Genomic DNA, 25,610 nt, shown 5'->3' on the forward strand with positions numbered 1-25,610 from the left:
AGACATCTCAAGGACACCTTACATAGGTTAACATGAAATATAAACATATAATCGGAATAAAATAAATAATAAAGACATCACAGAAACACAAATTAAAAACAGAATTCAGTCCAAAAACAAAAATCAAAAACACAATGTGAAGAGAGAGCAGCGGCAGCGAAAGCGCGCCAGCGTCCACTCTCCCTTCACGGCAGCCATCTTGGACAAAGACTAACAGGATTACCTTACAGACAAAAAATTATCCCCCCACAATGAACACCACTGTCCAGTCCCTATCCCAAGTTCACCCCAAAGTCAGGCCTATTGAGGCCACCGCAATTGCCTCTATGGAGGCCTGATGTTCCTGGCTGTTCTCACCGGGTGGTCTTGCCCCGGCGTTGGGAGAGTCCTCTCTGCGGCTGGGCCACCTGGAACGGCCGCTTCCTAGCTGGAGACCGCAGCTTCCGAAGCCGACAAGGCCGCGCCGGTTTGGAGCTCCCAGGTTCCCGATGTTGAAAACGGCGCCGCCCACTCCGGAGGTGTTGAACTCGGCGGTCACCTCTCACCAGAGCTCCAGCGCGTCGATCCAGCGCGGCGACCCAGGCAAGGCATCGCCCGCTCCGCGATAGCGCTCCAGCGCTGTGCCGCCACCGAGGCCGAGGTGCTGGGCGGTCCCCGCTAGGAAACGGCGCTCCAAGCCCGCTGGTAGGCCACGAGGATGGGTCGACGGGCAGCCCGGAGAAAAAGCTGCCTCACCGACCAGGTAGGGACCTAGAAGTAAAATTAACCCCTACCGCCCACATTAAAAAGTCCATATCCCCTACGGACAAAAAACAGGACCCACTAAAAACTTTAAAACAAGCGAATTAAAACGGACGGCTGCTGGCTAGCAGCCGTTCCCCAAGATATGTGTCCTGGGAGCCGGACCCAGGAGCAGAGTCAGTGGATGCTTTTTCTCTAAACTGGGGAGGAATGTATATTTATGCTTTCCCACCATTCTGCCTCATAAACCGATGCTTGACTAAAATCAAGCAAGACAAAGCCACAGGCATTTTAGTAGTACCAGATTGGCCTACACAAGCCTGGTTCCCGAAAATATTGGGGATCATAGTCCAGCCATTAATGGTTGTACCTAAGTGGAGAGATCTCCTAGTAAACCCAGTTTCAGGGAGCAACCATCCACTTTCTGACCGGATTAATTGTTGGTTTTGCAGATTCTGAGGAGGCCATTTCAAGCCATTGGACTATCCAAACGAACTGTGGATGTCATCACAAAGGCATGGAGGGACAGTACCAAAAAACAGTATGCCATTCATATTAAGAAGTGGGAAGCTTTCTGCCATGCAAACGATATAACATACAACACAGTTCGGATAACGGATGTCTTGGAGTTCCTATCAGCCCTGTACTATGACTATAAATTAAGTTATAGCGCAATCAACAGTGCCAGATGTGCACTATCCTCCTATCTGACACTGGAGGAAGGGCACGGGCCGATAGGAACGCACCTCTTCGTAATAAAATTCATGAAGGGAATTTACAATTCGATACCCCCAAGGCCTAGGTACACGGACACATGGGATGCGAGCATGGTACTGACCTTACTTCGTCAGTGGGGACAGCCAATGACCTTATCTTTGTCAAAACTAACATTGAAAGTGGTTATGCTGATGGCGCTAATAAAAGCCCAAAGAGTCCAGACTACAAAAACTACGACTGGACTACATGACCAGCAATACGAATAACATAACATTCGTTGTTAAGGACCTGATCAAACAGAGCAGGCCAGGAATGCCAGGGATGAAGATCCAGTTCCTGGCATATCCAGAGGACCAATGATTGTGTGTGGTAACACATTTACACCACTACCTGAGAGTCACGGAGAACCTCAGAGGCTCAGAACAATCGGTCCTCATTAGCCACAAGAAACCACACCGAAAGGCGTCAACACAAACTATCTCCAGATGGTTAATGGAGGTAATGGTGGTAGCGGGAATACTCATATCTTTAAATCTAACTCCATCAGGCCTGCATCTACGTCGGCAGCAAGAACGATGGACATGCCCCTTGATGACATCCTAGCGGCTGCAGGATGGGTGAACGAAAGAACGTTCCAGCGGTTTTATAACAAACCCATTATCGGACCAGGGGTATTTGCTCGTGCCATCTTAAGTTCTGTTACCTAGTTTTCCCACAGGTTCGGAGGGGAAGCTAATAAAACATTTATTTTTCTTTATTTTAAAGCATCAGTGTCTTTACTAACTACGTTCAATTCAATTCAATTCAACTTTAATGTCATTGCACAAATACGAGTATGGGTACAACGAAATGCAGTTTAGCGTCAGTCCGTAGTATAGTGCAATATAGAATTAAAAATAAAAATACAGAATAATCAAACAATAATCGAACAATGTGGACGGAGAGACTGGAGAAGTCTATCGGCGGGACTCCGAGTTCAGCAATGTGATGGTATTATTGTAGAAGCTGTTCCTCATCCTACTGGTACGAGACCTGAGGCTCCTGTACCGCCTCCCTGATGGGAGGAGGGCAAACAGTCCATGGTTGGGGTGGGAGGGGTCTTTAATGATCTTCCCGGCCCGTCTCAGACACCGTTTTCGGTGGAGGGCATCCATGGCAGGGAGCGGGGCACCGATGATGTACTGCGCGGTTTTCACCACCCATTGTAGTGCCTTCCTGTCCGCTACGGTGCAACTGCTGTACCATACCGTGAAGCAGGTGGTCAGGATGCTTTCGATGGTACAGCGGTAAAAGTTGGTCAGGATCTGGGGGGACAGGTGAGCTTTCTTGAGCCTCCTCAGGAAGTAAAGGCGCTGCTGCGCCTTTTTGATCAGCTTGGAGGTGTTGAGGGACCAGGACAGATCCTCCGAGATGTGTACCCCGAGGAATTTGTAGTTGGAGACGCGCTCCACCTCAGTTATGTCTGAGTGCTTTAATAATACTCATCCATGGTCAATCCATTCAGTGTGTGACGCCTGGATTCGTAACCGGCGTGAAATCACAGAGCTTTGAAATCTTCACGTAGTCACTCATGTGACTCCGAAGTAAAATAGTAAGATAAAACGAGAACTTACCAGTTTGAAGTTTGATCTTGATTTTATGAGGAGTTACGATGAGCGATTACGTGCCCACCGCTCCCACCCTCATATTATCAAGGTCATATGGAAGTTCTAGTTTTTCACAATCTTACTATTCTCAGGTCTTTTTTATCTGTGATTTAACACCGTTGCTTTGAAGATTGACGCGCACGCAGACGGACGGCCCTTCTTCACGTAATCGCTCATCGTAACTCCTCATAAAATCAAGATCAAACTTCAAACTGGTAAGTTCTCATTTAATCTTACTATTAAATGGCGGAGGAGACTTGATGGGCTGAATTCTACTCCTATTCCTTATGACAAATACAGAATTGACATCTCCTGGGATTAGGAAACCTATTCAAAGACTAGGAGTGTAAACTGGTCAATAACCAAAGAGAAAAACATGGAGCCAGTGAACAGTTACAGCATTTATACACCACTTGCCTCATAATGCACTTCACTGGAGCATTGACAAAAAGCTTATGCTGACCAAAAGATTGGCTGGAGGTAGTTTAGCAGAGCATCTTGAGAGAAATAGATACACAGTGAGAAAATTCCAGTGCTTCAAACTTGGGCTGCTGAACCTCCCATTTAAGAAAATAAATTGGCCAGATACATATTACTATAGACCATTCATCAATCATATTAAAAATGTGAAACCTGTGACAGCAGTCCCAATCGTAAACTGTTATCGTACTGAAACAGAAAAACATTTACAAACAGTTGCAGATAATGGGACGTTTGGCAGATCGAGTATAAACTACAATTGGTACAAACTAAAAGCTAAGTTATCAGCCATAAAAATAATGGATGTAAACAGAAACATTTGTTTTCTAATCCAAGTTCATAATTGTTTTTCGCTATGTTGGACTTCTGTAACATGATGCTGATACCAGTGGCACAGCAGTCGGTTTGCCGCCATACAGGTTCAATCGCGACCACATGCGCTGCCTGTACGGAGTTTGCACATTCTCTGTGACCACGTGGGTGCATCGGTTTCCTCCCACAGACCTACTGGTTTGTAGGTTAATTGGCCTCTGTAAATTGTCCCTAGTGTGTAGGATAGAACTAATGTATGAATGATCAGTACATACATTGGGCCAAAAGGCCTGTTTCCACACTGTAACCCTAAAGCTAAAAACTGGATTATGTGATTTGACGCGATCTCTGACAACTATGACCAATGCAGGCCTGAAAGTTAAATTGCCTTTCACCAAATAGAAGTCCGATAAGGTGTTTCTGTAGTATCAAAATAATTCAAAGCAAGACCTATCTTTTGGAAAACAAGAACAAAGCATTTGGGTATTGGGGAAAAAAAAACTAGAAATTCTAAACAGCATACTGGGAATAGAATAAACCTAATGAAATAGGTATTCAGAAATGCTTCTTGTATTTAAATATTTTATTATTTTATTATAATTGAATTTCCCTGCCACTTGTTCCTTGGAAGCAGTGCACAACAAAATGCATGTCATTGTATAATAAAAAGCTATTTTTAGTTACTAGATTACTCGCAACTAGGGCAAATACCTCATAACAAGGCATGAATATATTGTTCAAATTAGAGATATATATTATATAAAAGGAAGTCCACACAGTTCTTGTTTTTTCTTTCATTAACACATTCAAAAGTGGATTTTAAGGGGAAAAGGCACATCGTACCAAAAAAAAAATTAAGTGTTAAGTCACATCTTTACTGGGCTATGAAACACGCCAAAGAATGTGGCCTTCATTTTATCTTGTTTTTAAACACTTTGCACCTGTTTTGTAACAAAATATCAAAAATGCTCACCTTAGGAATTGTATAAGTTGAGGATATAAATAGCCATTTTAAATTCTATTTATATTTCCCTATCAATAACATTTAAATGAATTTAATTGTATAAACATATGAAATGATACTGCTTCAGGAAGCTAATTCTTTTAAGAGCATCTCTATACAGAAATCTTTTGTACACAAATTTTTTTATACACAATTATATAATTTCTTCCAAAAGTATTTGGGACATAATGCAGCTACACAGTGCTGATAATTCAAATCTTGCAGGCTGTAGTCTCGGACCTTTGAACAGTCATAAGCAAGGAAGGCATAGTCAGATATAGTCATCATGAACAGGATCTCCACTGACATCACAATAATGTATGAAAATAGCTACAACTCGTGGGAATACACCACTTCGCATCTGCCGCCGTTCAGAGATCACCTCACCAATTGTTTCCATACAAATGTCTGGTGACAGTTGTCCTTTTCTCCGAGGAGCGTAGATTGTAGCTGGGGAAAATAAAAATAATCGCAAAATGATTACATCCGACGTAAATCAAAGCTGTTGAACATCATTTGGTTAAATAAGAACACACTAATTTTTAGGTCCAAAAATTTATTTTCACAACGCCAGTCATGCTTGGATAATGCAAGGAGCAGGAAACCCAGGCTAACATTCACCCCACTGCTGATGATGGATGATGACTCGGTATTAAAACGTTAGGCCACATGTCTATTATCACCAAGATATCCCATTTCCCCATCTGTAGCATTGTTTGTCTTCAGCCTTGTGTACCAATGCATACTTATATTAACTTCCAGAAATGGCTTTTCCAATCTCAGGCTGTTACCTCCCAACCTGTTTAACCAATTAGAGGCTTTCCAAAACACTGCTGCTTATGTTCCATCCTCACAAAATTACCCACAATCTACAATTGTGTTCTCTTTAAGCCATAGATTAACTTTAAAATTCTCATTAATGTTTTCAAATTTATATGCCTTTAAATATCAGTATTCCTTCAATTCTGGCATCAATCATCCACAAACATAAACTGCTCTACCAATGAGCTTAACCTCCAGCTGTCAAACCATGACGTACAGAATTCCTCTCCTGAATTTTTATTTCTCAACCTCTTTTCTTTTGTTTCAGACACTCTTTCAAGTCTACCTATGAAAGTTACTCCAAGGCAGTTTCAGTGACCTGGGTTCAATCCTGACCTCTAGTGGCATTTGTGTAAGGTTTGCACGTTCTTCCTGTGACGTGTGGATTTCAGTATCAAGCATCCTTTATTGTCATTCAGACTTTACAGTCTGAACGAAATTTCGTGCCTTGCAGTCATAACATAGGATAAAATAACAAAACACACAATAAATACAGATTTAACATCCACCACAGTGAGTCCACCAGGCACCTCCTCACTGTGATGGAAGGCAAGTCTTAAAAGTCCTTGTCTCTTTCCTCCTTGTTCTCCTTCTGCGTTGACGCGATCCAAGCTTCCGATGTTGTGACCCCGCCAGGTGATGGTAAGTAAGTCCCGCGGCTGAATCTGAGCTCCGCGAACGGGCCGGTTCAAGGCCCGGGGCGGTCGAAGCTGCCACCATCCAGTCCAGCGGACGAAGCTGTTGTTGCGGGAGCTCCGGAGAACAGGTCACCAACTTGTGACCTGCAAGCTGCAACTTGTCGTCCACTGGGCCCGCGGCCAAGCCTCCGAAGTCGGATCGCCACCGCCACCACAGCCCCAAAGTCAGGTCGCCTCGCGTTGGTAGGTCCTGGCTGGCTCTACCTCCGGAGCCTCGAGGTCGGTCCGCGATTAGCCTCAGCGCAGATGGAGACAGGGGATACGACAAGAAAAGGTTGCACCCCCCCGAAGGAAGAGACTAAAACAAGTTTCACCCCCCCCCCCCCCCCCCCCACACATACACAACTAAAATAAACTGAAACAAACTGTGACAACGGGACGAGAAAACAAAAAAAAGAAAAAACAAACGGACTGCAGACGAGCCGCAGCTGCTAGGGCAGCGCCGCCACTTCCGGACCACATTTCCTACCACATCTCTAAAATATGTGGATTGAGGGGTTAATTGACCACCCTAAATTGCCTGTGTTTAGGTGACGGCTAGAATCAGAGGAGAGTTCATGGGGAAGATAGGAGAATAGAGTAGAATTAGTTTAAATGGGTGCTTGATTATTGGTGAGGTCTTGATATAACTATGGCTTAACTGTTGGTCAACTTCTCTAATAGGCTTAATGGCTCAGTGTCATGTTTAGCTGGAAAGAATGACTGAAATGCCTTAAGATGTTTTGCTACATTAAACAGTACTACAGGAATATAACTTGTCATTCTTCTTTTTGAAGTGTTTGGGAAACAATACATAATTTATATACCAAAGTCCACTGGAAGTATTACACAACCTGAATAAAGATAACAATAAATTCCATTAAGACAGCTAAAAAACAGATACTTGAACATAAGGCTTTTGTCTGCAAAATATGATTTATACTGCACAGCATAAGCAAACCAGTTATTTGGCAAGGTGAATGACTGGGGGTAACGGTAAGAAGGCTGCAAGTTTTTTTCTTTGACCTTTGTATATTCAGGCAAGACTAGGATAATACTCTATTCCCATTTTATTGCAAACGGACTATTCAGAAGTGGGAATGTACTGTGGATGACACCATTGGCATCAGGGTGACCCAATCATAGGGGAAAGAAAAAATCCCTTATGTTTATTAATGTACGTCTCATCTGACTACACAGACAAGGACTGAATAGTGGAAAGAAAAGGGCACAGCATCACACGGGGCTGGTCCCCCAACGCAATATTCCACCTCGCCACCAATTACAATATTGGTGGCCAGTGGGAGGGGGGAGGGGCTTTCTGGAGGGCTAGTATGGGTGTTGTGGGCTGAAGGGACTGGTTCCCAGAGGGCTAGTATGGACATTGTGGGCTGAATGGATTCTTGGGCTGGCAGCTCAGTCACTCAAGCCTGTTGTGCTGGCAGCTCACTCACAGCTGGTGGGCTGGCATTTGACACGGCTATTCCTTGAAATTCCAATTCAAGCAGGGTGCAAGGCCATCAAATTCAAGTGCAGTTTCATACCACTTCAAGCAGGGTGTAAGGCCACAAAAGGCAGCGAGTCGTGACCTCTCCCTCCTCCATCTTGCAGAGACTGAGCCACGCCCACACTTCTGGGTTTTATAGTCCCTCCCCAGAAGGGGCGTGGCTTTCATGGCATGATTGACAGGAGAGAGAAACTCAACATTTTTTAAACACTAATAACTCTTTTATTTTTCATCGATTGGAAAAATCCTCGGCACCTGATGAGCGGAGGGGTCTCTGAGTAAGATGGCCAAAAATCACAGCCGTACGTAGTAGCGTTTTTTCTAAAATCAATATAAAATGCAAACAGGAAGTGGTCAAAATTAGAATTTTAATTACATAGAAGGCAAGGCAACTTTAATTAGGCAAGGCAACTTTAATTAGGCAACACAGCTTTAGCATTTCCAAACCAAAGGCAACACAGCTTTAGCATTTCCAAACCAAAGGCAACACAGCTTTAGCATTTCCAAACCAAAGGCAACACAGCTTTAGCATTTCCAAACCAAAGGCAACGCAGCTTTAGCATTTCCAAACCAAAGTCCTGATGGTCTGCATCCCGGGGTCCTCAGGGAGGTGGCTCTAGAAATAGTGGATGCATTGGTGATCATTTTCCAATGTTCAATAGATTCAGGATCAGTTCCTGTGGATTGGAGGATAGCTAATGTTATCCCACTTTTCAAGAAAGGAGCGAGAGAGAAAACTGGGAATTACAGACCAGTTAGCCTGACTTCGGTGGTGGGAAAGATGCTGGAGTCAATTATAAAAGGTAATAATGGGGCATTTGGATAGCAGTAAAATGATTAGTCCAAGTCAACATGGATTTATGAAAGGGAAATCATGCTTGACTAATCTTCTGGAATTTTTTGAGGATGTGACAAGTAAAATGGATGAAGGGGTGCCAGTGGATGTAGTGTATCTAGACTTTCAGAAAGCCTTTGATAAGGTCCCACACGGGAGACTGGTGACTAAAATTAGAGCACATGGTATTGGGGGTAGGGTGTTGACATGGATAGAAAATTGGTTGGCAGACCGGAAGCAAAGAGTAGGAGTGAACGGGTCCTTTTCAGAATGGCAGGCAGTGGCGAGTGGAGTGTCGCAAGGCTCGGTGTTGGGGCCGCAACTATTTACCATATATATTAATGATTTGGAAGAGGGAATTAGGAGCAACACTAGCAAGTTTGCCAATGACACAAAGCTGGGTGGCAGTGTGAACTGTGAAGAGGGTGTTAGGAGGTTGCAGGGTGACCTGAACAGGTTGAGTGTGTGGGCAGATGCGTGGCAGATGCAGTATAATATAGATAAATGTGAGGTTATCCACTTTGGCGGCAAAAACAAGGGGGCAGATTATTATCTCAATGGGGTTAGGTTAGGTAAGGGGGAGGTACAGTGAGACCTGGGTGTCCTTGTACACCGGTCACTGAAAGTTGGCTTGCAGGTACAGCAGGCAGTGAAGAAAGCTAATGGAATGTTGGCCTTCATAACAAGGGGATTTCAGTATAGGAGTAAAGAGGTTCTTCTGCAGTTGTATAGGGCTCTGGTGAGACCACATCTGGAGTATTGTGTACAGATTTGGTCTCCTAATTTGAGGAAGGACATCCTTGTGATTGAGGCAGTGCAGCGTAGGTTCACGAGATTGATCCCTGGGATGGCGGGACTGTCATATGAGGAAAGATTGAAAAGACTAGGCTTGTATTCACTGGAGTTTAGAAGGATGAGGGGGATCTTATAGAAACATATAAAATTATAAAAGGACTGGACAAGCTAGATGCAGGAAAAATGTTTCCAATGTTGGGCGAGTTCAGAACCAGAGGCCACAGTCTTAGAATAAAGGGGAGGTAATTTAAGACTGAGGTGAGAAAAAACATTTTTACCCAGAGAGTTGTGAATTTATGGAATTCCCTGCCACAGAGGGCAGTGGAGGCCAAATCACTGGATGGATTTAAGAGAGTTAGATAGAGCTCTAGTGACTAGTGGAGTCAAGGGATATGAGGAGAAGGCAGGCACGGGTTATTGATTGGGGACGATCAGCCATGTTCCGTGCTGGCTCGAAGGGCCGAATGGCCTCCTCCTGCACCTATTTTTTATGTCTAACACAGCTTTAGCATTTCCATACCAAAGAGAACACAGCTTTAGAATTTCCAAACCAAAGGCAACACAGCTTTAGCATTTCCAAACCAAAGGCAACACAGCTTTAGCATTTCCAACCTATATTAAAAGTGGTCAGTAAAACCACTCACAGCTTAATAGACATGTGTTCAGTGTTATTCAGAGCTCAGACTGAGAGACGTTACACTCTCGCTCCCCCATCTTATAGTTCCTCTGGAAGGGGCGTGGCATTCAGGAGAGAGAATCTCAACATTTTTTAAACACTAATAACTCTTTTATTTTTCATCAATGGGAAAAATCCTCTTGTCCTGCGCAACCGAGGGAGACTCTGAGTAAGATGGCCAAAAATCAGCCGTAAGTGGCAGCTTTTTTTCTAAAATCAATATACAGAACAACAGGAAGTGGTCAAGATGAGACTTTTAGTAATATAGATAAAGTGTAATTGTACAGCGAATACCTACTTCTCTCATCATCTTCAAAGTCATATCTTGCATAGCTGTTTGGTTCTGCAGTACGCAGGGAGCGAAGCCACGGGAAATCAGTGATCATGAAGTAAGGAGCTCCATCTACTGTTCCTATCAAAACAAAACCGTGAGTAGATCATCTCTCATAATGGAGAATATCTATTTTCTCAAATGTTAAGATGAAGAAACTAAACCATATCCCCAAAGTATTTAAAATAAATCTTAAATTTAAAGAACCCACTATGAATCTTTGGGATGAAAAGTATACACATGGGAGACGAGGGTGGAGCTCCTCTCACACACAATAGCTAAATGCATATTCAAAAGCACTGTCTGGATTCACGGTGTGGCATCCATGCAACTCTAATTTGTAATGGCAAGAAAGTATGGTCAATTAGTGCCTGTGCCCATGTGGGTGTACACAAGTGTACGGATAAAGTTGAAAGAAGTCACAAAAAAAATCAAACCAATAGTGAAAAATAAAATTTAAAGATGGAATAATTGCAGAATAATTAGAGCACAAACAGGCAAGTACTTCTTAACTATATTTCTTCCCTGACCGCCCCCATTTACACCAGCTCATCCTATTTATCTAATTTATTCGTAAAAGTAGGGAGTTCCAGATATTTTTATTTTTCCATTAATTCTTTAGTTACTTATGACCATCTTGTATTTGGTCTAGTTTTACACTGGTAACAAAAATCATTACCCTCTCCTCTGTTACCTTATTAGAATCTATTGGGTGATCCTGTAGTATTCTCTTTTCTAGGCCTATTCACTTTATTATTTATCCAGAGTTCTAATCTATGCAGACTATGCTGGATGGTCACGTGTTTCACTGGCAGAAGTTCATGGAGCCTCAGGGTAACCTGCCAAAGGCCACACTGTATGTCCAAGGAAAGAACTACCCATGTCAAAGAATGATCAAGTCTCTGATAGAGTAAGAGTCTCACAAAATCCAGCATCCTCTGACTGAGAGAACTGCCCACAATCCTGCATTCTGAAAAAGTCAGATCAGGACTGGTTCACTTACTATAGGATGCCAGTTTTAAGCCACAGGTATGCCAGGAAGCAGAATACACGCCAACATCCATACGACACTTGGACCTGGATCTAGCAATAGTTACTTCTTTACGACAAATGTCGTGGATTTTGTCCCACAACCCCATCAATCTCCAATAAATAATTGACTTTACCTCATCTTCCGCTATCTACAAATATGTCAGATGACCTTGAAAACCTATGCAAATGTTGATTACCTTTCACATAACACAGCTATAACATAGGCAATTCTCCCAAATTCTGCATTATATAAAGCAGAATGCTCCATCATGTGGAGCTGGTGGACACGTTATTAGCAGATAGGAGACCCAAGTAAAAAGCTCAATAAACGACTATAGGGAAAACATTATTACACTCAATCCCTGAACGTTCAACCGTCTCCTTTCTAGATTACAACTTGTTTTTCATTGTATCCCACGTATATGAATAATTAGATATTCACAGAATTTGCACTTAGATTTTTCCACAAAGGGGGCTACTGGCTCTTTTAAGAGTCTAAATCTCCGCTAAAAATCACTAAATTATAGCAACACCTACCCTCTAATGTGTAAATATCTCTCCCCCATGGGTACTTTGGATATTTCTTTACATCATCATCAGTCCGAGTGGCTTCTGGGAAGAACTCATACTTGATCAATTCTCTGGAAAATAAAAGTTTAAAATCGTCAATCATATATAAATCTCCAGCATTACTTACCTAGCAAATTCAAATTTGCATTGTTCTTTGTGAAATACATTTGGCGTTAAAGCATGTTTTCCCATGATTCAAATAAGTGGAGTCTTTTGTCATTACATCAGATAATGACTGATCTGTAATACAATTCAATTTTCCTGTTCTGAAGACTTAAGGTTATCCCTGCATTCTTTCAACCATCCAGGCCCAAAGGAATACAATTCAATGATGTTCAACTGGTAATCATTATGGCTCAGAATTGTATCATATATCAGTCAACTGAGCTTCAACATTCAATATGCCTGAAATGTAATATCCAAAACTGAATGCAGCACTCCAGATGGTGACTGACCAAATTTTCTGTATATCTAAATACATAATTTCCTTCTCCCTTCATTACAGTCCCTTAAGGATAAGCTTTTGTGATTTGTGTATGTTCTCATGTCTCACTTAAATGGGAAACCATTTTGATTTGACTTTTCTGGATCCAAAATGAATGATCTCATGCTTCCTCAACTGAACTCCATCCGTCACTTTCATGCCCACCTCGCCTATATTCTTCTGCAATTTTCTGCTCACATCTGCAAACATCGATTGTGGTTCAATATCTGGATATCATATACAAACTTTCACATCCAAGAAGAGACAGCCCAAATGTAACGATTACCTTCACACGTGTGGCACATCACCATAACACAATTACGAGGTGTGCATACAAGTATCAAGAGTGCTTTATTGTTATACGTCCCAAAACAGTTTTCAGGCTCCTATACATTCTTCCAGATGGCAGGAGAGAAATAAGATTGTGGCCAGGGTGGCGTAGGTCTCAGATGATGCTGGCTGCCTTTTTGTGGCAGCGACTCTGTAGATCCCTTCGATGGTTGGGAGGTCAGTACCTGAGATGGATTAGGCAGTGTTCACCACTTTTTGCTTCTTCTCCATTTCTGGACATTGGTGAAGCAATTATGTTCCAGGAAAACATTTTATTAAGTTTGGGGCAATTCAGCGGGTCAGATAACATCTCTGGACGACGTGAATAGCTGATGTTTAAGGCTGGGAACATTTCTTATTCATTTTAAAGTAACTGTTCTGGGTTGTGCGCCTGAGCCCAGGATTTCGGTCAAAAACTGAAACATTTAAAAATGCGTCAATATTGTGTTCCCATAGACTATGAAGTTTGTCCCAGCCAGGGCAAGCTGAAAGGCAGGTCATTACAATAATCATTTAAATTTTTTTTTTTTTTTTTTTTTTTAAGGTAATTTCTTCATTCAGCTCGTGTGCTATATTCATAATGCACATGCAAATCTCCAGGATAAACATGTGGTAAACTGTGGCCACCTTGCATGCAATACCAGGTACTTTCCTCACTTTTGGCTGAACACAACTTTTGTTGCAAATATTTTGCACCTTGGTATAAATTAAAATGCTATTTTTGATTATTCCTCATATTAAAATAAGAAACTGGGATTTTATTATTTATTACCACTTTTGTACTTTGTCCTTTACTTTTATATTAGTATAATTTCCACCTGACTTGTTTTCCACTATTACTGGTTCAGATAACATTTTGTGTTTGTTCTTATTCTTGGTCAATGCCCACTTTGGCTGCAGTGTCTCTAAGTTGTACAGCCTATCCCTGTTGCAAAACTGGTAGTGGTGCCCCACTGACAACAATGTTTTCATGATCTATTTATGCCCTGGTCTACTATTATGTGATTAAAGTAAGGAGTCTGGAGATTAATTCTATTGAAGTTATACTATTCGAATTTAGCTCCTCATTCCTAATACCACACAGGCCCTTATTCAACTGTGTTAGGACATCAACTTTGTGCAAATAACATAGCCTTAACTCTCATTCGTGACAGGAATGGATATGTTCAATCTCCTTAATTACCCAAACCCTCAAAATACAATTCCTTCTATTCCCTCTTTCTCCATCACTCCAACCTAAATTACTGAATCCAAGATGCAGTGGCACAATGAACATTATTTCCAACAGGTAGAGCCTTGCAAGATCACATACTTCACAATTGACATTAATCCCAGGCTGCCATTAAATACACTGTAAACTTATCCAATATTAAAAATGCTAATTAACTAATTTAACACTATCTTTGAATACAAACCAAAATTAATATTTTTCCTCTGATTAATTTAGCTTATTTAGACGGTTGCATAGGACAACATTGCAAAAAGTAGTCCATTTGCAAAGCACCATGAAATCATGTACGAGAAAGGCACTCTAAAGTACTTATTTTATTTCATCTATTGCTGCAATATATATTTATTGTTTACTTAGAGCTGGTGAGCTTTTGTCATTGCTCGTAGTAGTAGTAGGCGCCTCTCGGTCATGACTGACCATGGGTGATGCATCCTAGTCGGATGCAAGCCTGGGCGATGTCATATGGAGGACAGGCTGTTGCCCATGCAGCACGTCCCCCCTCTCCATGTCGCTGTTCGATCCAAAGCAACAGCAGGGCTGTTATAGTTTGGCACCAGTGCCGTCACAGGAGCTGCCAGAGCGAGGTTATAGAACACAACGACTCCGGATTTTTTTGAGGTTTACTCCTGGAACCTTTTCCATGACTGGATATGGCCACAAGGCAATGGTTGTTTTAAATCAGAGTTTTCCCTCTCCTAGATGGACTGCCTTCCCAGGCTGACAAGCCTCATCTGCCCGAGACTCGTGAAGGTGGGAGCGTCTACCTTCCCGTGCAAGTCTATAGCACTTGCCCATTGCTCGTACACTATTTAAATTTAGCAGGTCCTTAAATCAAACAAAGAATCAAATTGTGACTATATAATAAATTCAACATGTGCCCTTGGTCAATTCATATACGCCCTTAATTCCCTACTCAGAATTCCTCTTTAAATTTCTAATTTTTAAGTCCTGACTGATTATGGCACAGTGGTGCAGCGGTAGAGTTGCTGCCTTAAAGCGCCAGAGACCCAGGTTTGATCTTGATTAAGGGTGCTGTCTGCACAGACTTTGTAAATTCTTTGACTGCGTGGGTAGTCTGGTTTCCTCCCATATTCCAAAGACATGTAGGTTTGTGGGTTAATTTGCTTAAGACTTGCTATTTCAGCAAACAACGAAATGATTTGGATTTTTAATTAACAAGTCATTTAAACTTTTCTGAAAAAGTTTCCTTAACAATTACAAAAGATAAACGATTTTTAAAAATGTACGATTTTATTCAGTGACCCAAACTTTGAGTAGCAGAAATACTTACTGATTAATGTTTGCTATCGTGTCCATCCAACTACGAATGCGAACCTTATTCCGCACATTTGGTGGGTTGCTAAACTCATGAATAATGCAAATGTGATAAGGATATGGTCCACTAAATATATTCCTTTCCAGTTTTAAAGTATCAACCTGCAATACAATATGAAAAGTAATCAAAAATTAATGACATTATTGTGTTTTTAAATTATGTCATTAAAAATTATAACAGGCACAAAGAGCTTTCTTATGAAGTGGATAACATTTCACAATTATGCACATTTTCTGAATCTTAGCATTCCCTGAAGGGACCTACGGTTAAAAAAGATGGGGGAGATGGGGGGGGGGGGGGGGGGGGGGGGGGATGATCTTTAACTTCCATTTAAATAATAGTGCTAACATTAATTTTCAATCAAAAATATTTTCAATGTACCAAAATTCAGCACAAAACTTTGAAATTATAAAAAGGGAATTAGACATCAAGCAAATGGAGTCTCTTTTGAATTTTTCATTCCTAACAGTTAGAGTCATACAGTGTGGAAACAGGCCCTTCGGTCCAACTTGCCCACACCGGCCAACATGTCCCAGCTACACTAGCCCGACCTGCCTGCTCTTGGTCCATATCCCTTCAAATCTGTCCTATCCATGTACCTGTCTAACTGTTTCTTAAATGATGGGATAGTCCCAGCCTCAACTACATCCTCTGGCAGCTTATTCCATAGACCCACCACCCTTTGTGGGAAAGATACCCCTCAGTTTCCTATTAAATCTTTTCCCTTCACCTATGTCCTCTGGTCCTCGATTCCCCTACTCTGGGCAAGAGACTTTGTGCATCTATCCGATCTAGTCCTCTCATGATTTTATACATCTCTATAAGATCCCCAGAGGCCTACCATTCACTGTGTAGGTACTGTGTCGGTTGGACGTTCCAAATTGCAACACCTCACACTTCTCTGTATTAAATTCCATCAACCATTCTTCGGCCCACCTGGCCAATTGATCCAGATCCTGCTGCAATCTTTCACAACCATCCTCAATATCTGCAAAACCATCCACTTTTGTATCATCAGCAAACTTGCTAATCTTGCCCTGTATGTTCTCATCCAAATCATTGATGCAGATGACAAACAGTAACGGGCCCAGCACCGAATCGAGGCACAGTAGTCATAGGCCTCCAGTCCGAGAAGCAACCTTTCACCATCACTCTCTGCTTCCTTCCATGGAGCCAAATTACTATCCATTCAGCTATCTCTCCTTGGAACCCATGCAATCTAACCTTCCAGAGCAGCCTACCATGCGGAACCTTGTCAAATGCCTTACTGAAATCCATGTATACATCTACAGCTCTGCCCACTTAGACCTTTTTTGTCATGTCTTCAAAAAAATCAATCAGATTTGTGAGACACGACCTCCCACGTACAAAACCATGCTGACTATCCCTAATCAGCCCTTGCCCATCCAAATGCCTGTATAACCTATTCCTCAGAATACTCTCTAGTAACTTTCCAACTACAGATGTTAAGCTTTTGGACAGTTACATTACTTTGTCTTTTTTTAATTGTTCATTCTAGAGATTGGAGCATCAATGGTTGACCAATTTTATTGCCATCCCCCAAATAACCTTAAGATGGTGGCAATAGTGGGCTGCCAGCTTGATCTACTGCAGACCACGTGGTCATGGTACTTCCACAGTTCTGTTACATGGAATTCCAGTATTTTCAGGGAAAGATGAGGAAGTGTAAATAACAAGATGAATCTTTTAAAAGGTTAGTAAAGACATGATGGTCTCAATTTTCACTGTAACTCTGTGTTTGCATATAACACTTAACAGCTCTATTTGGAACAAACAAGGTATTATAGGGTGTCGTCCTAAATTCAGTGAGTATTACCAATATGGACACAGAAGATAAACCACAGTAGATGGGCTACAAAGAGAATGTATATACATACTGAGAGATAATCAGAACTTTTTCCCCCCAGGGTGGATATATCCGGCATTAGAGGGCATAACCATAAGGTGACAGGGGGAAAGTTTAATGGAGTTGTGTAGAGCAAGTTTTTTTTTTTTTTAAACACAGAAGATGGTGGGGGCCTGGAGCGCATTGGCAGGGATGGCGTTTAAGGCAGATACGATAGTGACGTTTAAGTGGCTTTTGGACAGGCACATGGAAATCCACAGAATAGAGGGACGTATCATGTGCAAGTTGATGGGAGTTCAGCTGGGTATCATGTTTGGCACAAACTTTATAGGGCTAATGGGTCATTCCTATGTTGTACATGCTGTTATATACAAGCAGAAAATAGTAATGAAGACATTTCTTGCTTCAAAAACTAAAATCTGTAAAAGACATCGGAGTGTAATCTACAGTACCTACACAATCTATCCAATCAATGCTGAGACTATATATGCAATCAGTTACTTCCCTTTTACTCTATCCATTGCACTTGAGCTTGAACTGATTGTGTATATCTGATAGTATATCTGATCGGATAGCATGAACAACAAAGCTTTTCACTGTACCTTGGTACATGTGACAATAACAAACTAAAACCGACACCACAATAAACAGCCCCAGGAGTTGGACTTTCGCCACTTGATCCAGCACTGCCACTATTAAGATCATGGCTCATTCACTTTTCTCCATCCCCTTTCCTGCCATATGTTCACAACCCTAAATTTCCTTACGGATTAAAAACTACTTCAGCTTTGAGTATATTAAATAATTCAGTCTCTATAGTTTCCTGGGTAAAGGAATTCCAAGGACTCAAAGGTTTTGAATTAAGAAATTCTTGTGTATTTCATATTATACGTTTGAGCTTGAATGCCTCATGTGACAGGAACAGAATTAGGCCATTCGGCCCATCAAGTCTACCATACCATTCAACCATGGCTGATCTATCTCTCCCTCCTAACCCCATTCTCCTGCCGTCTCCCCATAACCTCTGATGCCCATGCTAATCAATAACCTATCGCTGCTTAAACATTTCCACTGACTTGGCCTCCACAGCCTTCTGTCGCAAATAATTCCACGGATTCACCACCCTGACTAAAAAAGGCTTTTACTCATATTATTGTTAAAACTGTCATGTTACATATTATTAGATCTGAGATGGCCCATTTTTTGTTTGGCTCCACAACTTAATGCTCGAGAAAGATATCCTTAATTCATAAATTTATTCTCAGTATTTTCAATTACATTGATCTATTTTATATATGAAGATTAAAATCAAGCTGGGTTAATGTACTACTCTTTTTACAATCACATTATTTATTGATTTATACTTTATTTAAGTGTGGCTATTGTTTGGCAGAGTGATGGGAATATACTACATCTTTCACCGTCATTCTTCTTTTGCCTCTTTTTGACCTCCATTCAAATGACTTCAACCAACATCAGGCATGCAACTCCATGAAAAGGAGAAGCACATTACCTTGGACGGATAATACTTACAATAAAACTACTTTAAAATGAAATGAAATGTATATTTGGAAATATCAAGGATATTAATTATAATATTCATTTTAAAGATGTAAAAAGTTAAGTGCATTTCAAATTAAACTATGTTCATTCACCTGGTGCATTGGCCGGAGATAAATGATACGATTCCTTTCTGGAGGCATTCGTAAAATTTGGTCAAGGACTTGTTCAATGTTGAGCTTCCGACACTGTACATAGTCAAATCTGTTTACAATTGGTGCATTCTCCACCTTTAAGTGTTTCAGTACCCTGCATCGTGTAGCTTAAAAAGAAACACGTATTTACACATTGGATTTATGTAATCAATTGTAATTAAAGAATCATTTCGGCTAGATAGGAAGGCAACCAAAAAACAGTTTGATTCAGTGTACATTACATTGTTGATTCGATTCAACTACAGCAAGGTCATCTGTGATGCTTCCCTTTTAGTAATATCAGATCGAAGACGATGAGCATTTAACTTGGCACATTACTATCCCCTTTGTCTTACAGTTCCACTTCACTATTTCATCTCTCTTTACAGTCTACACTTTCATTAAATTTTCCTTTTATTCTCTCCTCACCCTGCACCCCAAAAAATTATCTCCAGCCTTTCCCGGATCCAAAGGTATAAGTTATTTGCCTTCCATCACAGTGGGGATTGCGAGGTCGCTGAAAAAACAAGATGGACGTGCTCGGAGGGAGTGCTGTGAGTGCAGTGATCTCGGTGTTTTGCGGGACATGGCTCCATGAGGACATCCCAGATTCTAGTGCGAGTGTGGATGGCTTTCTGACAGTTCTGGTGGACAGGGACTGCAGAGAGAATGACAGTAGTCGTTAAAACTCTGGTCACATCACGATGAAGGAGCGTGTGTGGCCCGGACATTGAACTGATGGCTGTGGGTCTCCGCTTATGCTGTGTGCCCTGGGGATTCTCACACGCTGTTATGGAGGCTGTTTAAATCTATGTTTAACTCTTATGTGGTTATGTATCTTGTTGTTTTTTTGTATGACTGTTGGCAAATTAAATTCCTTGTATGTTTACATACTTGGCTAATAATAGACAATAGACAATAGGTGCAGGAGTAGGCCATTCGGCCCTTCGAGCCACCATTCAATGTGATCATGGCTGATCATCCCCAATCAGTACCCCGTTCCTGCCTTCTCCCCATATCCCCCGACTCCGCTATTTTTAAGAGTCCTATCTAGCTCTCTCTTGAAAGCATCCAGAGAACCTGGCTCCACCACCCTCTGAGGCAGAGAATTCCAGACTCACCACTGTGAGAAAAAGTGTTTCCTCGTCTCCGTTCTAAATGGCTTCTTAAACTGTGGCCCCTGGTTCTGGACTCCCCCAACATCGGGAAAATGTTTCCTGCCCCGCCATCCCGGGAATTGACCTTGTAAACCTACGCTGCACTCCCTCAATAGCAAGAATGTCCTTCCTCAAATTAGGGGACCAAAACTGCACACAATACTCCAGGTGTGGTCTCACTAGGGCTCTGTACAACTGCAGAAGGACCTCTTTGCTCCTATATTCGATTCCTCTTGTTATAAAGGCCAACATGCCATTCGCTTTTAATTACAATTACAAATAAATTGCATCCATGATTTTAATGAAATCCACCGAAGATAAATTGGAAGCATTGCTACACATTTTGTAACTTGTTTGAAAAAGAGTTTGTGCCAGAAGACAGGCACATTACTAACATAATATCTATATTTGAGCGAGAACATGTCTTGGGAATTACAAACCAATTTAACAATGGCAGGAAGAAAAATAATCAAATTCCCACTAATAGCAGGGAACAGATGAACATCTAGAGCCAGCCTATAAGAATGAAGACCAACCATGGATTTCAATAGGAAAACCACAATTGACCAATGTTATAGAATTTTTAGAGGCAGTAGCTGGAGAGTACACAATGATAGTAATGTAAATGTAATTTATCTGGAATTTTGATAGTGCTTTAATACTGCTGAAAAAGCTTAAAGTACAAATAGAAGGATGTATTGCAAGCTTGCTTCAGGATCGAATGTAGAGATTAGCAGTACAATATAGGTTCTCACTGTGCAACAGCATGGGCAGAGGTAGCACCACAGGTGTTCACAATATATGAATAATTTAGACATTGGATTTCAAAACTTGGGTACAAGTTTTAGTCAGTGGTGTATTATGATCATAGATCCAATATTCTTCCACTCCATATAGGCTTGTGCCTTTCAAATAATACTGATCTCTGATTATAATACACCACTGACTAAAACTTGTACCCAAGTCCTCTTTGTAAAGTAACCCCATCCAAACCATTAAGCAGTGGGTGAATGAGGCTATGTGCAATATTATATCAACAGAGATGTCTAAGGACTCAAAAGGCAAAATATTGTAGAGACTGGAAAACTGAAATAAAAGGTTCCGATTAAAAAATCAACCACCTGAAACATTAATTCTGGTTCACTCGCCACAGATGCAGCATTAAGTGCTTTGTCATATATTCAGGTATGCACATACAAGACTTACTATTTAATGGCCTACATTTGCACCTATTGTCTATTGCCAAGCGACCCCAGTACACTAACACTATCCTACACACACAAGGGACAATTTACAATTTTACCATGCCAATGAATCTACAAATCTGCACGTCTTTGGAGTGTGGGAGGAAACCTATGCGTTCACGGGGAGAACATACAAACACCGTACAGACAGCACCCAGGTCTCTGGAACTGTAAGGCAGCAACTCTACCCCTGCGCCACCATTCTGCCTCAAATGTTGATGTGGGGTTAGATGTTTAGCACGGGGCGATATGATCAATATTCCAAACAAAACTCACTAAACAGGGCACTGATTTGGAATGGTGACAAATTTGTTTTTCTACATGGTGCGAGATACCACTACGTGGTTAAAGGCACAAAATTAAAATTGTTAATACTGACAAATTAATAAACAGATTAAAATGAAGACATGAAATTTTGAACTTGGATTCTATAGACCAAAAAATTCATATTTTTCATTTAGGCTGGTCCTTCTTTACAAAGAAATACAATTTCAACAAGACTATTGTAAGATTTGATATCAAACAAATTAATTCCTTTACTAGTGTTCCTAATCAAGTCAACTAGGTGTAGTCACACAACAATGACCATTCCAAGATAGTTCACTGGCTGTAAAGCAATGCCATAGGAAATGCCAAATAAAATTGTTACTGCCTTCCTAATTCTTATAGTGTGTTATTGTAAATTACTACTTTGACCAGGCAATTAAGTATTTTGGAGTTTCACTGCGATACTTGCAAGACAAAATTTTACAATGCCTGCAAGATTTGCAAGTGACCTGGAATACTGTTCTTTGTCTACCCACTTGCTGAACAGTAATTTAGAATGTATTTTGATGCAAAGTCAGCAATTGCTGAAAACTGAATTTTGTTGCTTGCAGTTACTGGTAGCCATTGTCTTAAATATCAGATCTTGTTCACCAATGTTCATTAGTAAAGATATGCTATCAGTGATTCCAGATCTACCAATATTGTTGGCACTTAATTGCTACCTCAGTTCAGGGATAATTTGTGATGGCCAGTAAATACAGACATTTGCATTGTCCACATCCCATGACAAAAGCAAATTGGAGCGCTTAATTCTCTAATACTCGATGAGCCTACTCATCCATTCAATACAATCATGATCTTCTAACTCAATAGTATATTCCTCTTCTCCCCCCCCCCCCCCCCCCCCCCCCCCCCCTCCTGGTGCCATTTGTGCTAAGAAAGCTGTGTCCTTATTTAATATGTTCAGGGAGCTCCAGTCTTCAAGGGTACATAATTCAATTGGTTTACCATCCTCAGAGTGATTGTAAATGGCCTTGACCCATTATATCATTAAGTAGACATCAGAGCTTGTACTAAATATGCAAATACATTTATCTGATTAGCTATCATATAAATAATACTTAATATTTTAAAATCTGTAAATTTAGTTGCACAACTAAACACCAGTAATACTGTATCATTGCTCTGAAGTCATCACTGATATCATAATTCCTAAGTATGGATGTCACATTGAGACTTACAGAGTGGAGAGTAGGATCATTTCTGTGTGATTTAAAACCATTTTTTGAGGGGAATATGGACATTGTTGGCTCAAGCAAGCTTCCCATCTAGTTTTGCCCTTCACAACATGATTGTGGGCAATCTTGAACAGCATGCAATTTGAGATATCATAAATACAAGACGATGACATAAAATTAAATAAATGATTTGGGAGAAACTTCATGATTTAATCATTAGAATGTAGCATGTATCATATGAGGATTGAGAATACTGTGCATGAATTTGTGAGTTAAGTACCAAGTACACATAGGAAAGACATTAAAAAGATAGGATAAAATGCAATAAAATGAGAGTCAGCTTGTATGGAAATGTATACTGACAAAGACCTTTGGCAGTTTATACTGGTTTATCCAAGTTTTGTACATGTGCATGTGCTGCAAAAATTATTTCAATTACTTTCCCATTTATCGTCAGTAAATACGACCAAGGTAGAGGTGGCTTGTTATACAGAAGAGACCATGCATTATAATGTAAAATAAACTGCCCCAATATATCATTATGACGAACTAGCTAAACATTAGCCAAAAATCAAGTACTTACCATGGATGAACATCATCTTGGGACAATCTCTGAGCAATAAATCTGTAATTCCACAATTAGTAAGTGTAATCCCAACCAAATTTTTGGATTTCAAATTAAGAACCTGTAATACATATTACTTGTTAATTACTGAAGATGCAACAATAGTAGCTGTAATTTTAAATATAAAAATATACTCTGGGGACTAGCTGGGTCATAGACTATAATATAATAAGGGTCATTTTAATCGATAGATTCTCATCCACTAGTCTAAAAACAATTAACATTGTTGGAAGATTCTAGGTCTGTGCTATCATTGCAACAAAAGTTGGTAGCATGGTTTCTGAAACTGTTCCAAGTAAAAGGAGAAAAGGGGCGAAATGCATTTCATTCCTTATGATTATTCTGCATCTCCCGTTAGCAATACACTTGATAATGTGACCACTTGTTTTTCACGTTTGCTGGCACTCACTGTTCACGGTCATACATAAGCAGAGCTGCCAAGTTTTGTCAGAGCATTTCAGTATTCTAGTACCTGAAAATCAGTATTTTGCTGAGGAAATCAGTATTTTTACATGGTGCGATTTTGCTGAAAAATGTTTTTTTTATGTGCAGTCATACCCATGTAAGAGTACAAGAATACATAATTTTGCTACCAATTGACATGTCTTCTACGCACCTTACTTGACAGTGCATTCATTGTCATCTCTTTGTATACTGCTTTCTGAACGGCTGCTTCCTGCTTTTAGCACCAGATGATGATGATGTAGAAGCCATTTTGAAAGCCGCCTTCTCCCTCCCTCGCACTGTCTCCATCCCTCCTCTCTTTCTTTCCCTCCTCCCTCCCTCTCTCTCTCTCCCCCTTTCCCTCCCACCCACCCTCTTTCCTCCATTTTTTTCTCCATCCCTCTTAATCCCTCTCACCCTCCCTCCATCTCCCTTCCCTCTCCATCCTTTCCCACTCTCCACCCCTCCCTCTCTCCCCCTTTAGCCCACCCACCGTTCTGTAAAATCAAGGCCCATCCCAATGTAACTGCAATCACACTGGTAACCTTTCACCACTAGGCTTATCCAGAATTCTACCACTGCCTGAAAAAGAATCAAAGGCTCAACTACCACTGAGAAAGATAATTCCAAAGACTCATTGTTATATGAGAATTTTCCGGAACAGTCTGTGACCCATAGCTTTATGTGTAAAGCCCATAGCGCTATGTTTAAAGCCCATAGCGCTCCAGCTGGTAGCGCTACTTTTAGAACCCACAGCGCTGTAAATTCCCACACGTTAAACTGACAGCGCTCTAAACCTGGAGCAGGACAAGCAGCAAGAATAAGAGAAGGAATGGGTGACGTTTCTGGTCGCGACCCTTCTTCAGACTGAACAGAACTCCATATATTTAAAATCCGTATTTAACAACATAAAAACATACATCCATATTCTAATCGCATTTCCGTACAAAATACAGAAAATCCGTACTACTTGGCAGCTCTGCATATGAAGCGGCCACCTAGCCTTGCTGTCAGATGGCTCCAGAGGTACAACATGGGGAGATGGGGGAGAATTTTTTGATTTAGAAACATAGAAAATAGGTGCAGGAGTAGGCCATTCGGCCCTTCGAGCCAGCACCGCCATTCAATATGATCATGGCTGATCATCCAAAATCAGTATCCCGTTCCTGCTTTCGCCCCGTATCCCTTGATTCCGTTAGCACTGAGAGCATTATCCAACTCCAAAACTTTATTTCCAAAAGGTAATTATGTTAGAAAAAAAAAAATGCACAAACGTGGTGTTCTTTGTACTAATAAAAATGTGTTAAACAGTTAGCAATGTTGAAGAACTAATCTCATATTTCACCTGAACATGATCATCCTCAATGACAGGATCACTAGTGCTTGTGGATTTATCAGCAGTTCGTTTCCTTTTGACAGTATGCCTGGGCTTAGGTTTAGTAGTATCTGGGAAAAAAAATTAGTTCATAGAAATAAGTATATTAGAAGCTTAAACCAAAGCAAAACAAGTGAATAGGAATAAATGTAACTGCAATTTGGAGAATCTAAG

The 25,610-nt window shown here is 40.9% G+C and overlaps 1 protein-coding gene across 5 annotated transcripts in view; it reads right to left on the reverse strand.

Annotated features, from left to right (window-relative positions):
• Window positions 1-2,201: 2,201 nt before the first annotated feature.
• The window catches only part of fbxo38 (F-box protein 38), a 72,789-nt gene continuing 49,380 nt past the window's right edge, over window positions 2,202-25,610 (reverse strand). For 4 of the 5 annotated variants that reach the window (XM_055643037.1, XM_055643039.1, XM_055643041.1 and 1 more), the window contains 7 exons: window positions 25,407-25,507; window positions 23,576-23,678; window positions 19,048-19,214; window positions 15,481-15,626; window positions 12,112-12,215; window positions 10,510-10,623; window positions 2,202-5,349 (listed from right to left, as the gene is read on the reverse strand). In XM_055643037.1, coding sequence (XP_055499012.1) covers window positions 5,171-5,349; window positions 10,510-10,623; window positions 12,112-12,215; window positions 15,481-15,626; window positions 19,048-19,214; window positions 23,576-23,678; window positions 25,407-25,507 — 914 coding nt within the window. In that variant the 3' untranslated portion in view covers window positions 2,202-5,170. The remainder of the gene's footprint in view (window positions 5,350-10,509; window positions 10,624-12,111; window positions 12,216-15,480; window positions 15,627-19,047; window positions 19,215-23,575; window positions 23,679-25,406; window positions 25,508-25,610) is intronic. The other variant, XM_055643038.1, reaches the window with a different exon arrangement.

The sequence above is a fragment of the Leucoraja erinacea genome, chromosome 11 (assembly GCF_028641065.1).
Source record: "Leucoraja erinacea ecotype New England chromosome 11, Leri_hhj_1, whole genome shotgun sequence".
NCBI classification, from domain to species: Eukaryota; Metazoa; Chordata; class Chondrichthyes; order Rajiformes; family Rajidae; genus Leucoraja; species Leucoraja erinaceus.